This window comes from Scomber japonicus, chromosome 20 (genome assembly GCF_027409825.1).
Source record: "Scomber japonicus isolate fScoJap1 chromosome 20, fScoJap1.pri, whole genome shotgun sequence".
NCBI lineage: Eukaryota > Metazoa > Chordata > Actinopteri > Scombriformes > Scombridae > Scomber > Scomber japonicus.
Window position 1 is genome coordinate 1,001,007 of NC_070597.1, and position 18,735 is coordinate 1,019,741.

General features: G+C 40.5%; 1 protein-coding gene across 1 annotated transcript in view; it reads left to right on the forward strand.

Annotated features, from left to right (window-relative positions):
- LOC128381798 (scavenger receptor cysteine-rich type 1 protein M130-like) overlaps positions 1-18,735 on the forward strand; it is a 152,085-nt gene that overhangs the window by 4,607 nt on the left and 128,743 nt on the right. The window contains exons 3-6 of the mRNA XM_053341833.1: positions 2,617-2,901; positions 8,500-8,805; positions 9,047-9,328; positions 18,357-18,662. Coding sequence (XP_053197808.1) covers positions 2,617-2,901; positions 8,500-8,805; positions 9,047-9,328; positions 18,357-18,662 — 1,179 coding nt within the window. The remainder of the gene's footprint in view (positions 1-2,616; positions 2,902-8,499; positions 8,806-9,046; positions 9,329-18,356; positions 18,663-18,735) is intronic.

An 18,735-nucleotide genomic window follows, 5' to 3' on the forward strand; every position in this document is an offset into this window, starting at 1 on the left:
GACAGAGTTCATTGTAAACCTGCAGCTTGGCCAGGCGACCCAGGATCATAGCCCAGGACCATAGCCCAGGTTCATAGCCCAGGACCATAGCCTAGGACCATAACCCAGGTTCATAGCCCAGGACCATAGCCCAGGTTCATAGTCCAAGATCATAGCCCAGGTTCATAGTCCAAGATCATAGCCCAGGTCCATAGCCCAGGACCATAGCCCAGGATCATAGCCCAGGATCATAGCCCAGGTTCATAGCCCCACAATGCTTCTGCATCCTGGCTACTTCGATCCCGTCAGAGCGTTTCAGCTGCTGGATTGACCGTCACCTGGCTGTGCTCACTGATCCCTGAGTATGCTAACATGCTAACATGCTAATCAACATGAGTAGGCTGGAGTTACTTTACTTTGTTGGCAGTGGACAGCCAGCACTGCAGCCTTTAGCTGAGTCACTCTGGTTGTTTTATGAGGCTCTAGTTAAATAAGCTGAATTGTGAAGTAACACTATCTCTGTCTCTCTCTCTCAATCTTTCTCTCTCGGCTCAGCTGGGAGCATTTTGGAGTTGTTTAACATTATATTTTGGCAAAAACTGACAGTCCGGAGTAATATTCTGTTGTTATTAGATTTGATAGTTTTTTTGGAAGTGTTTCTAAAAGAGGCTCAGTTGTGTTTAAGAGTGCTCTATTGATTGCCATGTGAAGAGGTTTGGCTCAGCTGCTTTTACAAGCGTCCTGCATCATGGCATTTTTAAGATAAAAGATAATGATTCATCGATAATTGATCGTTAATTTTCCAGATGATCGATCAAGAAAATGTTTTCAAATACCCATCCCTAATTGTTACCTTCAAATTCTGAAAAAACTTTATTGGTATGAATGTTGCAGTTAAATATTCCCAAAACTAATGATGGTCCTCTCTCTCTCCAGACTCTGTCAGGCTGGTGAATGGGACTAGTCGGTGTTCAGGCAGACTGGAGGTGAAGTCTGAGCAGTCGTGGTCTTCAGTGTGTGAAGCTGACTTTGACCAGCAGGATGCAGAGGTGGTCTGTAGGGAGCTTGGCTGTGGGGCTCCTTCAGTCCTCCAGGGGGCGCTCTATGGAGAAGTGGAGGCTCCAATGTGGACCAAAGAGTTCCAGTGTGGAGGCAATGAGTCTGCTCTCCTGGACTGTAGAAGATCAGACTCAGCTAGAAGAACCTGCTCACCTGGTAAAGCTGTTGGACTCACCTGCTCAGGTAGAAGAGGAGCTGCAGCTTTGATTTGTCTTCATTTCTGTTCTAATGAAACTCACTTTATTCTTTTACTGATGACTCTCTTGTTTCTGTTCTAATGAAACTCACTTTATTCTTTTACTGATGACTCTCTTGTTTCTGTTCAGAGACTGTGAGGTTGATGGGAGGAGCCAGTCGCTGTGAAGGTACATTGGAGGTGAAATATGGAGAGTGGAGACCAGTGAGTTACTCTGACTGGACCCTGAAGGAAGCAGACGTAATATGCAGATATTTGGACTGTGGCTCTGCTGTTTCATCAAGAAGCAGAAATGAAGACTCAGACAGATCTGTATGGAGGATCAACTCTGACTGTGTTCAGTCTGGATCTGCACTGAGGGACTGTGTATCATCATCAGATTACTCTTCCGACATCCTGGAGCTCACCTGCTCAGGTAAGTCCATCAGTGACATCATCTCTGACAGTAATATTTTCCTTCCTCTGTCACAGTGATAGTTGGTGGTTTCCATTGGACTGAACTGTAAACTTATCCAGGACGACAGCATCCTAAAGGGTAGAGAAGTTAGCTTGTTCCTGGAGGCTCATTGATTCAAACTGAGACAATCTGCACCTTTAAGGATATTCACACTACAAGAGAAAGCAGCAGTAGTAGCAGTTTACAGTTACAATATACTGTATGTATATGGTATTTAATCATTTGTATGAACACAGTGTAAGCAGAGCAGTTTGCTGCTCTCTGTCAGCTCAGTGTCAGAACCATGATCAGATGTACTGACTTCACACTAGGGATCAGCTTCATTAGGATTTTATCAATACTATTACTCTTATCAATACCACTTATTGATCTGGTTCTTCATCAATACTCTTCTCAATACCAATAAAAAAGCTTTATTGGTATGAATGTTGCAGTTAAATATTCCCAAAACTAATGATGGTCCTCTCTCTCTCCAGACTCTGTCAGGCTGGTGGATGGGAGTAGTCTGTGTTCAGGCAGACTGGAGGTGAAGTCTGAGCAGTCGTGGTCCTCAGTGTGTGAAGCTGACTTTGACCAGCAGGATGCAGAGGTGGTCTGTAGGGAGCTTGGCTGTGGGGCTCCTTCAGTCCTCCAGGGGGCGCTCTATGGAGAAGTGGAGGCTCCAATGTGGACCAAAGAGTTCCAGTGTGGAGGCAATGAGTCTGCTCTCCTGGACTGTAGAAGATCAGACTCAGCTAGAAGAACCTGCTCACCTGGTAAAGCTGTTGGACTCACCTGCTCAGGTAGAAGAGGAGCTGCAGCTTTGATTTGTCTTCATTTCTGTTCTAATGAAACTCACTTTATTCTTTTACTGATGACTCTCTTGTTTCTGTTCTAATGAAACTCACTTTATTCTTTTACTGATGACTCTCTTGTTTCTGTTCAGAGCCTTTCAGGTTGGTGGGAGGAGCCAGTCGCTGTGCAGGTACATTGGAGGTGAAATATGGAGAGTGGAGACCAGTGAGTGACTCTGACTGGACCCTGAAGAATGCATATGTAATATGTAGATATTTGGACTGTGGCTCTGCTGTTTCAACAAGAAGCAGAGATGAAGACTCAGGCAGATCTGTATGGTGGATCAACTCTGACTGTGTTCAGTCTGGATCTGCACTGAGGGACTGTGTATCATCATCAGATTACTCTTCCGACATCCTGGAGATCACCTGCTCAGGTAAGTCCATCAGTGACCTCATCTCTGACAGTAATATTTCCCTTCCTCTGTCACAGTGATAGTTGGTGGTTTCCATTGGACTGAACTGTAAACTTATCCAGGACGACAGCATCCTAAAGGGTAGAGAAGTTAGCTTGTTCCTGGAGGCTCATTGATTCAAACTGAGACAATCTGCACCTTTAAGGATATTCACACTACAAGAGAAAGCAGCAGTAGTAGCAGTTTACAGTTACAATATACTGTATGTATATGGTATTTAATCATTTGTATGAACACAGTGTAAACAGAGCAGTTTGCTGCTCTCTGTCAGCTCAGTGTCAGAACCATGATCAGATGTACTGACTTCACACTAGGGATCAGTTTCATTAGGATTTCATCAATACTACTACTCTTATCAATACCTCTTATTGATCTGGTTCTTCATCAATACTCTTATCAGCTCTTTATCATTATAGTAATATTATTACCATATTAAAATGATAGTTAATGAGAGTCATGAATCCACAACAGGACTATAATGTATTTATATTTTAGAGTTAAAAATACAGTTTGCTGACATCAACAACAATGTTTACAACAGTGTCACAATATGAACTCAATAATATCTCCATGGAAACAAGCAGAACCCAAAACCAGGTTTTACCATCCAATAATCTCACTCCTTGTTTTCTTCAAGTACTGATAAAAGAACTGAGCTTAAACATACCTCAGGTTTTTAAGTGTTTAATACTGGTTCCAGTTCAGAAGCAGGTTTCAGGGGGCATCCCTACCTCAGACCAGTGTTAATAATTACAGTTCTCTGTTTTAGCAATTTTGGATGTTAAAATTTATAAGCTCTCGTTATCAGGGCACCACCTCCTTGTATAGGAGGAAATAAAGATTGTACTTATTTAATTGGTTATTAAATTATTTTTAATAAATCAACCAATTTTGATAAATCAGTCAAATATCTGAATCCATGGGTTCAATAGATCCCTGTATGACTTCAAAGAATAGACACACAACTCACTGGATGTTAAAATGTAAATTTTATAAATGTAATGATGAGTTTGTAATACAATATGAATTCAACAGATTGTTACTCGATATATCGACATGAATGAAAGATGAATTTAAATGAAGGATATGTAATCATGTGGAAACTAAGAAACTTATAAGTTTTACTGAGTTTTACTTTTAAAGAAAATTTGAATTACTCAATCTGACATCAACCTACTTTCATCGATGGAGGGTCTCAGCTGTCCGTCCTTCAGAACCACACACCAAGTGGAAGATCTCAGAGAGCGTCGCAGGTCCGGGAAGGGTGAGGATGATCCGGGTCGGCTGGCCTTCTGTCAGACTGCCTGGTCCGGTGCTTTGAGGATGATCTGGGTTGGCTGGTTTCTGTCGGACTGCCTGGTCCGGTGCTTTGAGGATGATCTGGGTTGGCTGGTTTCTGTCGGACTCTGTTCCTCTCGGTCTAATTTAACTCGTTCACTGTTTAATGACTTTCAGTAGAGATCTCAGCGCTGGCCACAAGTCAAAATCATCAAAAATGTCAAAGACAGGCTGAATAATAGACAAGTAAAGCAAAGGAGACTAAGTACACTGACGGCAGTCCCCTTATTTAGGGTGTTTTTATTTATTTACTAGGCTCCTTTTTGTTTTTTGTTTTTGCTTTCATTGTTATTTTGTTCTTAATGGGCCCTTTTCTTTTTTGTGTGTGTGGCTGGGTTGTTGTTTCTTCAGTAATGGAAGTTGCACATTATACACTGTAGTTGCAGTTAAAGTTAAAGTGTTGCAGTGTTTAATATATAATTCTGCAGGGCACCATCGCCCTGTTGGTTAATTGTAGCTATATCGCTGTAAGCACTACCTGTTGAGTTGTGGCTATTGGAGCATATACAACTATTTCCATCAGTTGGGGATGAAGATGTGTAGTTGGTGGGAGGGTTATGTTTGGGGAACAGTTTAGAAGGGTGGGGATGGATGGCATATCTATCCCTTTTTTTTCTTGTCAGGTGTTTCTCTCAGACTTTCCTTAGATAACATTTTTAATGGCTAGTACACCAAATAATTCCAGGATTCCTGATTTATCTATTAGATTAATATATTGGAATATTAAGGGTATGGGTAATCTGGGTAAAAGGTCAAAAGTGTTAACTCATCTGAAACATCTTGATACTGATTTAGCATTTTTACAAGAAAACCCATTTACACAATAAAGACCAGGCCAGGCTCACATGCCACTGGGCAGATATTTTCCATTTTAATTTCAGTTCTAAAGCCAGAGGGGTAGCTGTTCTATTTAATAATAGTTTTCCTTACATAACGTTATTGTGAATAAAGATGGCAGATACTTGATATTATTGTAGGTACACTGCTACAAAACCCAGTGGTGCTAGTAAATGTATACACGAATATATATATATATATATATATATATATATATATATATATATATATATATTCGTAGTGGTAATAACACGCTTTGATGGAGAGGTGTCAGAGAGTACTACTCGTTGTTTGCATTCTAGTAGCGCACCACTAGATGGGAGTAATATTCACAAACTGCAGCTTTAAGAAAACTAAGATATAGAATAACTAAAGATTAAGAGAATAAGATAAGGTTAGAAAAGTAAGAATGTGTTTGGTGAAGAGAAGATGAGCAAAGTAAAACCTGAAGCAAAGCAAAGCCAGTTTCGGTGCAGCTGGTTTTGCTCCTGGGGAGGGCTTGTGTGTCGGCCAATCAGATTCATCACAGAGACTTTTCATCATCATTCATTCAGTATTTAATCCTGATTATGAAAAGCATACTATAACCTATTTACACAGAACACAGGATTCATCATTCTGGCATTGATACGACATCATCTTGATTCATTAAAATCTGAAAAGGATTAATATGATCAACACATTGTGAAAAATAGTCTTGGGGTGTGGGTGGTGGGATAGTACAGATCGCTGTGGAGAGTCCGGTCAGGGCTCTGGTGGGTCTCAATAACCAGACCGTGGAGTGCAAAGAGAGTTCTTTATTTCTGCCAGAGGTGGGTGTTCGTACAGAGACTTGGAGGTATGTGTTTTCTAGAATGTACAATGATATGTAACAGAAAAGACCACACTCAGGTAAAACATCCTCATAATACAACAAAAGGGGCTAATTAGTTAACAAATATTAGCTTAAAGGTTTACCACATTAACTCTCTATTTACTACTTTAACTCAAACTAATTATGTTTCACAATATCAAACTGAAACCTACTTACAGGACAAATGGACGCACACAATCCTCTTGGACTGGAAAACTAGCTCTGAAACATCTAAACTCAACTGAAAGCTCCTACAAGCATGTCTAATGCTCTCTTCTTTGCTGCTAGCAAAACTGGCTTTGTTGCCAAACAGAACAGCTACAGTGCGCCCTCTACTGGTTAACGGTTAACTCTAGACAGCCTTTTCAACACATTGTTATTCTACTTATTCCATGATAGATAATTGATTATCACCATAATGTAAGCATAACATCAATGTAACACTTTCTCACATTAAGTAAACATTCTCATACCAACATTTATGTTTATGAAAGGAGAAAGTATAATCACAGTTCTTCAAATACACATTTATCTGTGATCGCTGTACTAGCTGTTACAGTGGAGGTTTCTTTAGGTAACTGATAATGATATAAGTAATTGGTATTGTTTAAACCAAACTATTTACTAAGATGTTCTTGTTTAAGTTTTTAAAACTAATTCTGACATTCATGCTCTGTGATGAGAGAGAGGTGGAACTGAGGAATGTGCCATGTGTCTATACTTTAAGGCTGGTGTAGTGTCTTTTCATTAATGACTCTGATCTGATGGTAGAAAAGGGGAGTGAGGTTTCTGGATAAGTTCTCACGTCTGAAGGAGACACCAAAATATGTTGTATGTTACTTTCATGTAGTTCTTGTCACTTTGGGGTTTCATCATGGAATGTTAATGGATCTGTGTTTGTCCAAGAGAGACACCATGTCAGTCTCTATATCACACCTGGTCCAGTTTACTGAGCTCAGGGTCAAAGGTCACACTGACCAGATGATGTTCTGATCCGTACTGATGCTGTTGGCTACACTGTAGTCTGAGCTGAGGTCTGATAGCATGAGCTGCTACTGCTGAAAGCAATAATCTGACAGAGGAAAACAGGAGGAGTCTAATTCAGATTAGCTGTAGCTTCATCCATTATTCTACTGTGAACAGAGTTATGAGGGGCATGACTACCTAATAACAGAGAGACTCCTCCTCTTAAACTTAAATTAAACTCTCTTTATCAGTTGTTACTAGGGATGGGCATGATTAATCGATAATCGATAATTGATCGTCAAAAATGTTGTTTATCGATCAAACGCTGGTTTCAAATAGAAGTTGTGTTGCGTAGTGTGAGTCTTGAAGCAATGAATTTCACTATGTGGCAGCAATGAGACATCTTACCACCGGGGGGCGATATTTAACAGAGCAAATGGCTCAGCTACCGACCAGCTGCCGTAGATATCAAACATAAACATGAAGAGGTCAAGGCGAAGTTTGGCGTGGGACCTTTTCAAACTAAAAATGGGGGAGTTCATTGTAAACCTGCAGCTTGGCCAGGCGACCCAGGATCATAGCCCAGGACCATAGCCCAGGTTCATAGCCCAGGACCATAGCCTAGGACCATAACCCAGGTTCATAGCCCAGGACCATAGCCCAGGATCATAGCCCAGGATCATAGCCCAGGATCATAGCCCAGGATCATAGCCCAGGTTCATAGTCCAAGATCATAGCCCAGGTTCATAGTCCAAGATCATAGCCCAGGTTCATAGTCCAAGATCATAGCCCAGGATCATAGCCCAGGACCAGACTGCCCAGGATCATAGCCCAGGACCAGACTGCCCAGGATCATAGCCCAGGATCATAGCCCAGGTTCATAGCCCAGGTTCATAGCCCCACAATGCTTCTGCATCCCGGCTACTTCGGTCCCGTCAGAGCGTTTCAGCTGCTGGATTGACCGTCACCTGGCTGTGCTCACTGATCCCTGAGTATGCTAACATGCTAACATGCTAATCAACATGAGTAGGCTGGAGTTACTTTACTTTGTTAGCAGTGGACAGCCAGCACTGTAGCCTTTAGCTGAGTCACTCTGGTTGTTTTATGAGGCTCTAGTTAAATAAGCTGAATTGTGAAGTAACACTATCTCTGTCTCTCTCTCTCAATCTTTCTCTCTCGGCTCGGGGTGGAGCATTTTGGAGTCCTTTAACGTTATATTTTGGCAAAAACTGACAGTCCGGAGTAATATTCTGTTGTTATTAGATTTGATAGTTTTTTGGAAGTGTTTCTAAAAGAGGCTCAGTTGTGTTTAAGAGTGCTCTATTGATTGATATGTGAAGAGGTTTGGCTCAGCTGCTTTTACAAGCGTCCTGCATCATGGCATTTTTAAGATAAAAGATAATGATTCATCGATAATTGATCGTTAATTTTCCAGATGATCGATCAAGAAAATGTTTTCAAATGCCCATCCCTAATTGTTACCTTCAAATTCAGAAAAAGCTTTATTGGTATGAATGTTGCAGTTAAATATTCCCAAAACTAATGATGGTCCTCTCTCTCTCCAGACTCTGTCAGGCTGGTGGATGGGACTAGACTGTGTTCAGGCAGACTGGAGGTGAAGTCTGAGCAGTCGTGGTCCTCAGTGTGTGAAGCTGACTTTGACCAGCAGGATGCAGAGGTGGTCTGTAGGGAGCTTGACTGTGGGGCTCCTTCAGTCCTCCAGGGGGCGCTCTATGGAGAAGTGGAGGCTCCAATGTGGACCAAAGAGTTCCAGTGTGGAGGCAATGAGTCTGCTCTCCTGGACTGTAGAAGATCAGACTCAGCTAGAAGAACCTGCTCACCTGGTAAAGCTGTTGGACTCACCTGCTCAGGTAGAAGAGGAGCTGCAGCTTTGATTTGTCTTCATTTCTGTTCTAATGAAACTCATTTTATTCTTTTGCTGATGACTCTCTTGTTTCTGTTCTAATGAAACTCACTTTATTCTTTTGCTGATGACTCTCTTGTTTCTGTTCTAATGAAACTCACTTTATTCTTTTACTGATGACTCTCTTGTTTCTGTTCTAATGAAACTCACTTTATTATTTTACTGATGACTCTCTTGTTTCTGTTCAGAGCCTGTCAGGTTGGTGGGAGGAGCCAGTCGCTGTGCAGGTACAATGGAGGTGAAACAGGGAGAGTGGAGACCAGTGAGTGACTATGACTGGACCCTGAAGGAAGCAGATGTAATATGTAGATATTTGGACTGTGGCTCTGCTGTTTCAACAAGAAGCAGAAATGAAGACTCACGCAGATCTGTATGGAGGATCAGATCTGAGTGTTTTCAGTCTGGATCTGCACTGAGGGACTGTGTATCATCAGATTCCTCTTACTTCATCCTGGAGATCACCTGCTCAAGTAAGTCCATCAGTGACATCATTTCTTTTTTTTTAAACATCTATTTTAATGTTATTACATTTTGTTAGTCTTACAGAGAACAATACAGAACAAGAAGGCACATAGAGGTAATTATAATAGCGGTAATAATGATAATCAAACAGTAGATAAAAATAAATACAATTAACTGTGAAAAAATAGGTAAATAAATAAAATTAACAAAAGAATAAATAATATTAAAAGTAAAAATAAAAACAAATAATAATAATGACAATAATACAAATAAATAAATGAATCCTCAGTTTACTTCCATATCATTTTTCTCAAGGAAATTACAGAAGGCCTTCCATATTTTCCTAAACTTATCAATCTTATTCTTTGAGTTATAGCTTATCTTTTCTAAAGCAAAATAAAAAGACATTCCTGAAAGCCACTGTGAAGGAACACAAGGCTTTTCATTTTTCCATGAGCAGGCTATACATCTTATAGCTTCCAAAAAGCAAACATCGAGTAAGGACTTTTCTTTTTTTTTTCATAAAATCATCTGCGTAAATATTCAGTAAACATAGCTTTGGCTTAAGAGGCACTTCTTTATCAATGATTTGACTGGACAAGTTCAGCACTATAAGAAGGCATTCACACATGCAATGAAATAAGGATCCTTTCTGTTACATGTAATGCAGGTATCTGGGATATTTGGGTTAAAAAGGTGCAGTCTACTTGGGGTAATATACTGTCTGCTCTGATATTTGTATTGCAGTAACTTGGAATTTGTATTCACAGATTGGCTTTGAGACATAAAACATGGTTTGGACCATTCTTCCTCTGTTAGTTTCTCCTGCAAATCTGATTTCCATGAATGTAATATGTTTTGTGATGACTTTCGATTTACTTGAAAACAAGTCGTATAAGAAGGCCACCTGCCCCCTAGAGTTTAAAGATCTTAATGTGAAATCTTCAATGGTAGACAGGGGGGGAAGTTTCAAACTATTACATTGCCGGCTAATATGAAGCTTCTCAATCGAAGATATTTAAAGAAGTGCTTTGAAGGAATTCTATATGTGGCCTTAAGTTCCTCAAAATGACATGAAAGCAAGATGATCTTTAAAAAGGTCAGAAATTTTAGTTACACCATGAGATGCCCACATTTTAAACCCAGCGCCTGCTCTTCCTGGGTGAAAATCATCATTACCAAAGATGGGAGAGAACTGTGATAATTTGGTAGCCTCTCCCAGATATGCCAAAACACTGTGTCAAATCATTCATGTCATTTTGAGGAAAGGGCTTTAATCCACCTCTATCATATGGCAGATATAACAGAGAGAGCCTAGGACGCCTGTTGTTCCAAATAAAGTTGGAGAAAAGCTTTTTAAGCGAAGAAAAAAATGAAGGTGGTGGAACAAGTGGAATAGATACAAATACTTTAGCAAAACTGACATTTTCAAGATGTTGATGCGCCCGATCATAGATATAGGCAATTTTGTCCACCTATTTATAAGCTGTGTAACTTTGTCTGTTAGGGTGTTGTAGTTTGTTGAAATAACTCAATCAATTGTAGCAGTGATCACTACACCCAAATACACCAAACCTTTTAATGAGACCACAAAGGGAGTATGAATTGGCGGGTTGCGTCTCTCATTTTCATTCATAAATAGTATTACTGATTTGGTGCTATTTATCTTGTAACCTGCAAAGACACCAAAGACGCTCATCAGTTCAAGTAAGGAGGGTACAGTCTGCTTCAAGTTAGAACAAAACAGGATTACATCATCTGCATATAGGCAAATGCGATGTTCAATATCTCCAACTCTAATTCCTTTCAAATTGATGTTTTTGTGAATTGCCATAGCAAGTGGCTCAATAGCTAGGGTGAACAACAGAGGAGACAGGGGGCTACGCTGTTGAGTTCCCAGATGCAGTTTGAAAGGTGCTGAAAATAACCCATTTGTTAAAACTACCGCTTGTGGATCAGCATAGAGAAGTCAAATCCAGCCAAGAAATTTCCCACCTATACCAAACCTTTGAAGAATCTTAAATAAATACAGCCACTCCACCCTGTCAAAAGCCTTCTCTGCGTCTAAAGACAGAATTGCAGTGTCTGCACTACCAGATTTATTAAGAACTATGTTAAGTACTCTTCGGATGTTGTGAAAGCCCTGCCTCCCCTGCACAAAGCCATTCTGGTCAGGGTGAACCATGTCCAGTAAAAGTATTTCAAGCTTTTTAGCCAATACCTTATAAAGAATTTTAAGATCATTATTAAGAAGAGAAATTGGTCTGTAAGATCCACAAAGGGTTGATGTTTCCCTGGCTTCAACAATAAAGTGATCACTGCTGTATTAAGAGAAGGAGGAAGGGATCCATTGTCTAAAGACTCCTGATACATCTCGAGTAAAGGTGGTGAAAGTTTAGTCTGAAAGGATTTATATATTTCCCATCTGGCCCTGGGCTGAAGCTTATCATCTGGCCTCTCAAGAAAGATTTAAAGGCTCAATTTGTCTTCCAATAAGCTATATAAGCTATAAATTCTGAATCCCTAAGCCAAAATGACTGAAGACGCCATGTTGGGGAGTAATTCAAAGAATGAGGCATGTTCAGGATAAATGAAACTGAAGCATGATCCTAAATTACAATGCTATCATACCAGCATTGTGAGATTGTAGACACCAAAGACGCTGAGACCAAATCGTAATCAATTCTGGAAAATGTCTGATAAGTGCTTGAATAGCAAGAAAATGTAGGCTTGCCAGGATGTCTCCCTCTCCAGATATCAATTAAGTTAAATTCTTTAATAAACTGTACCAACTCTTTTCTGTTTTTAACAACTTTATTTAAGGCATTTTTAGTTGCGTAAGAGTAATAAACATACAAACGAATAATCAAAAAATACAAGATACAAGATATCAGATCTTGTGAACATAATCCCGTACTAGTGCCCTCCCCACATACCCTCCCTTGGGACCAAGAGTACAAAAAAGAAAAGGAAAAAATAAGAAAAAGAATAAGGGATCCAATGTTGCAAAAGTATGACATCAAAGGACTAGTCAGACAGGTTGAAAATACCAAAATAATAATAGCATGATTGGTCAGAGATTTAACTTCTTTACATAATCAATAAAAGGAGACCACACTCTGGTGTATGTGTCACAAGAGCCGTTTAGTGTATGTCTTATCTTTTCTAACTGAAGCAGAGATAGAACCTCCTGAATCCATCTCCTGAAGGGCGGGCATTTCTTAGATTTCCAATTCATTAAGATCACCCTGCGAGTTATAAAGCTGCAGAATGCTATTGCTCTCTTTTGTTTATTAGTGGTGTATATTTCTGAGGGTGTGACTCGAAACAAAGTGGTGAGTGGGTTGGGTTTGAGGGGTGTGCTGCATAGAACAGATAGACAATCAAAAATGGAGGACCAGAAATTAACTAAAGAGGGACAGAACCAGAACATATGACCCAGTGACACTTGGTTGCCACACGTAGGACAGGTAGGGAGAACAGACGGGTATATTTTAGCTAGCCTATCATTGGAGTAATGTAGCCAGTGAAATACTTTGAATTGTATCAGCCCGTGCGTAATACATATAGAGGAGGTGTGTATGTTAGAGATACATTTAGCCCAGACATTATCCGGTATCACGATTTCCAGATCCCGTTCCCATGCTTCATGCGTTTTAGTGTGTGATGGGGGATCCACATTGTGTATTAAATTATAAGCCTTGGAGATCAGACCCCTGTTCCATGGATTCAGATTTAATAAATCATACGCAGAATCTTTATTTGGCGATTTGGGGAAAGTGGAGAAATGTTTGGAGGCAAAGCTGCATACTTGGAGATATCTGAAGAAGTGAGATCTTGGGATATTATGGTCTTTTACTAGGGCTTCAAAGGAAAGGAAGGAGCCCTCATCAAACAAATCGTCAAAGAAAACCAGTCCGTGTCGATGCCAGCCAGCGAAACTTTGATCCACCTGTGAGGGTGCGAAGAGATGATTGAAAGAAAGAGGGGAAAGGCTATTGATCTGATCAAGGTTAAAATGCTTGCAAAATTGTACCCAAATTCTAATGGAATTTGACACCACAGGATTAGAAAAAGTCCTACAATTTGTCTGCGTTGCCAGTGGAGCTGTTAGCAGCGAGATGGGGGATATTGATGCATGTGACGAAAGGTCCATCATCGCCCAGACAGGCCCATTTTTGTCTGAGAAAGATGTCACCCAGTATGTCAACTTGGAAATCTTTGATGCCCAATAATAATGGAGGAAGTTGGGGAGACCCAGTCCTCCTTCAGATTTAGGCCTCTCCAAATAGATCTTCTTTATACGGGGCGTGACTCGGTTCCAAATAAAAGATGAGACATACTTATCCAGTTTAATAAAAAAATGTTTTGGGAGCCAGATAGGGATTGTTACAAACATGTACAGGAATCTAGGCAATACTGTCATCTTGAGAGCATTAATGCGGCCTGCTAGCGAGACGGGAAGGCAAGACCACCTCTCTAAGTCTTTCTTGGTTTGTTCTAATAAGTTATCAAAAGTGGTCTTTTTAAGTGACTTAAATTAACTGGTTACTTGTACACCTAGGTACTTAAAGGACTGATGTTCAATTTTAAAGGGAAATGCATCATAGTCTAGAAATTTGCTTACATCATTTATGGGAAAAAGAAGACTTTTTGACAAATTTAATTTATAGCCTGAGAAACTCCCAAATTCCTGTAGTAACTGCAAAAGGTGAGGTATAGATTGGCTTGAGTTGGAGACAAAAAGGAGCAAGTCATCTGCATAGAGTGCAGTCTTATGGATTGTGTTTCCTCTAGTGATGCTCTTGATTCTCCCATCCCCCCTGATCGCAATGGCCAGAGGTTCTATGGCTAAGTCAAACAATTATGGCCACAGACAGCAGCCCTGACGCGTGCCTTTATATAATGGGAAATATTCTGATGTTGAACCATTCGTTTTTACAGCCGACATAGGACTACTATACAAAATTTTGATCCAGTTTCTGAATGTTTCCCCGAATCCAAACTTCTTCATGACTGCATGTAAATACTCCCACTCTATCCTATCAAAATCCTTTTCGGCATCGAGTGACAAAATTACCTCAGGCTGCTATGTGGAATGGGTGGAATACATTACATTAAAGAGCCGCCTTAGGTTGAAAAAGGGCTGTCGGCCTGGAACAAAGCCAGTCTGATCCTGATGTATAAGTGCTGGTATCACATCATTTAATCTGTTAACCAAGGCTTTGGTCAGAATTTTGTAATCACAACAAAGGAGACTGATGGGTCTGTAAGATGAGCAGTCACATGGATTCTTATCCTTTTTTAATATTAATGATATGGTTGCTTGGGTGAGAGTTGGTGGTAAGCAGCCAGCTTCCAGAGTTTCATCATACATTGACTTAATTCAGGGGACTAGTTTGGAAGAGAATATCCTATAGTACTCAATTGGAAACCCATCAGGTCCTGGAGTCCGCCCACTCTGCATGGAGTTTATTGCAGCTTGAATCTCATTGGTGGTGAGAGGTTGATCAAGGGAGGATTGGATGTCTGGATTTAGAGTGGGAGCATCGAGAGAGTCCAAAAATGATTGAATTTGAGCTGTATTTGTGTCCACATTTGACTAATAAAGATTTGAGTAATACTTTTTAAATTGACTATTTATAAGGTTTGGGTCAGACGTGGTTATGCCCGGGCCGATGTTAATCTCTGAAATTTGTGAATTGCTAGTTGACAGTCGGAGCTGATGTGCGAGCATTCGACCTGCTTTCTCACCGTGCTCATAGAATTTTTGTTTAGTTTTAAGCAAATTACTTACTACTTTATGGGTAGAAAGGTTATTATATTCCATTTGTAATAGGATGCGCTTTTTGTGTAGATCTGATGAGGCCTGTGTTGAGCACTTCTTATCGATGTCTGCTATAGCCTGCTCAATTTCCAAAAGGTGTTTATTGTGTTCTTTATTTTTATGTGCCGTGTATGATATTATCTGACCTCTAATATAGGCTTTATGTGATTCCCACAAGGTATGACGGGATATTTCTGGACAGTCATTCATTTCGAAGAAGAGGTCTATTTGTCCAGCAAATTTTTTAAATTCAGAGCATAACAACAGGGCGGGGTCAAGCTGCCACATTCATCGTGATCGGATGTTATCCGGGAAGTAAATGTCCAATTGTACAGGAGAATGATCTGACACTACAATACTATGGTATTGTGAGTTGTTAACATGCGGGAGGAGGTTATTATTGATCAGAAAGTAGTCTATCCTTGAATAACTTTTGTGGACAGGTGAGAAAAAAGAAAGTTGTTTCGCATCTGGATTCAGTTTCCTCCAGGGGTCAGAAAGATTGTACGAGTGCATGAAAGAATCAAGGACACCACCAGATTTGGACAGTTGGCTGCCCGTTTTGGGATTGGACCTGTCTAATTGTGGATGAAGCACACAGTTCAAGTCTCCAGCTATGATAAGCTGATGAGTGTTGACATCAGTTAAGGACGAAATTACTTTAGTAAAAAATTGAGGGTCATCCCAATTTGGGCTGTAGATATTGACAAGAATAATGGGAGAGTTATATAGCTTGCCAATTAATGTGATAAATCTACCACTGGGGTCTTGGATTGTTTTAGTATGACTGAATTGGACTCCCTTCCTAAAAAGAATTGCGACACCTCTTGAGTTGTGGTTAAAGTTGGAATGATAGACCTGGCCGATCCAACTGTTTCTCAACCTTGTATGATGGTTGACCTTCAGATGCGTCTCCTGCAGAAATATAATGTCTGGGTTAAATGATCTCAAATGACAAAAAATCTTGTTACGTTTAACTGCATTGCCCATGCCTCTAATATTCCAGGAGATGAAAGAAACAGAGCCAGGAGCTTTATGTATCTGTCTCTGTGACGTCATGTTACATTGAATTTGCAAAGATACATCATGTCCTCAAGCCCTTGGAGAAAATGGTTGGATGTAACAACGCAAACATACAGTGTAAACAAACTCAAAAAAAACTTCTGAAGAGTTGAAGACAGGTTAACAAAATACTCTTGGTGCCCATCCTTAAAGGCTATCGGCCCACCCAAGTAGGTCGCTCCATCACCAGCCGAGCATACCATCGAACAAGAACACTTGGTGTTAACTAAGCCCTACAAGAACTATGCATGAAAAGAACAGTTAAAGACATAACGATCCTCTAAGATTAGGATTATTGAGTTAATTACTTTAAGTAGCTGTCATACACAACAAAAACAAAAAATAAAAATAAAAACATAAATAAAAAAAAATATAGTAAAATAAAAATAAAATAAATATTAAAAAAATAAAAATAAATAGTAATAATAATAATGATGGTAATAATAGTAAATAAATAGAGGTAGATTGAGGATTATCCGTCCATTCAAAGTGAAGCCTGTGTAATGGTTCATTACTTAACCACAGAGGAAAGGAAAGGAAAAGAAAGGGGAAAAAATGAATACATAAATGAATAAATAATAAGGAAAATTTGAAATAAATACGTGAATGGATAAGTGAATAAATGAGTAAAAAGTGTTACCAGGGTTAACAAACTACCCGCACATTATTGATTATTAATAATGGCTACTGATTACAAATGAACCCCATGAAAATACTGGCGTATCTGGTTAATGTTTCAAGGTTGTCATGACTTAGTTTACTGTTTAGGTGAAAAGTAAATAAACTGTACATGACATTTGTGGCATAACAGGTGTGTGACTGTGGGGTTTACAGTCCTTCAGTTACCTGCCTCCTCGGTGACCAACAATGTATTGCTTAGCTTCAGCAGGATTTTCAAATGATCTCTGTTCTCCATTTGGGCCGGTGATTTTCAGCGTCGCGGGATACAGCAGACCAAACCGGGTTTTGGGGCGGTGGCTCAGCAGCTCTCTCGCTTCCTTGAAGGCAGCCCGACGTTTCCTCACGGCAGCAGTGTAGTCTGGATATATGTAGATGGGCTTGTTGTTATGATGGACCGGGTGTTGGCTTGACGCTCGTCTCAAGACATCCATCTTTTCTTGAAAATAGTGAAACTTAACCACGATCGGTCGCGGAGGATCCCCCTGCCTGAGTTTGGGCAACAGGCTTCTGTGGGCTCGGTCAAGTGTCGGGGTGTAGTCCAGACCCAGTGCATCTTGTAGCAGTTTAGCCACTGACCTTTCCATACGAATATCCCAGAGGCTTTCCTCCAGTCCGATAATACGTAAATTGTCTCTGCGCTGCCTTGACTCCAGAACTTCCGCCTTAGATGTTAACTGCTTGACTTGGGAAGACAGCGATGTGAGCTGTGTCTCAAGTTCAACAACCCGGTCGGAGTAGTGGTTAGCCCCGTCTTCCAGGCTACGTATCGATGTAGCATGTAGCTTGAGCTCCTGGTTAGCCGTCTCCAGAGCTTCCCGTGCTTCAGAACGGACTGTGTTTATTTCTTGACGTAGCTCGTCGGAGAGGCTCTCTATTTTCGTGTGCAAGTCAGTCGCTAGTGTAGAGACTGTGTCTTCTATTTTAGACAAGACCGACCGTTCAGAGGATTTGATAGCTTCCATTATGGAGGCGACGGCCGGGGCGTCCGTGGGAGTTCCTGCCATGGGATAGTCCGGGGCTGTAGCTGCTTGCTTGGGCCTTAGTTTACGTGGCATGCGCATAGGTGTTACACGGGTGAAAAAAGAAAAAAAAGAAAAAAAGAAAAAAAACTGCAACGACTGTATAGTGAAAGATTTAGGATACAATTTGGTTAGTTATTTGATTGTTTTAGAGGATTAAATTTAACGAAATTGTAATTTTCATACAGAGCTTGAGGAAGATGCGTGTTTACATGTTGCTGCTCATGAGCACCCCCTTTAAGAACCCCAACTCTTTTCTTGTCTGGTTATGAGAAGTATCAGTCCCAGTAAATCTGTCTATTTCAGGTTGGAGGACACAATTAAAGTCCCCTCCTATGATTAAGTTACCAGGTAAAGTAGCCATGGACAGAAACAGGTGTTTAAAAAAGGACGGATTGTCTAACTGAGAAAATTTCACATTGAATAATGAGGTATCTCTCTCTCCAGACTCTGTCAGGCTGGTGAATGGGACTAGTCTGTGTTCAGGCAGACTGGAGGTGAAGTCTGAGCAGTCGTGGTCCTCAGTGTGTGAAGCTGACTTTGACCAGCAGGATGCAGAGGTGGTCTGTAGGGAGCTTGGCTGTGGGGCTCCTTCAGTCCTCCAGGGGGCGCTCTATGGAGAAGTGGAGGCTCCAATGTGGACCAAAGAGTTCCAGTGTGGAGGCAATGAGTCTGCTCTCCTGGACTGTAGAAGATCAGACTCAGCTAGAAGAACCTGCTCACCTGGTAAAGCTGTTGGACTCACCTGCTCAGGTAGAAGAGGAGCTGCAGCTTTGATTTGTCTTCATTTCTGTTCTAATGAAACTCATTTTATTGTTTTACTGAT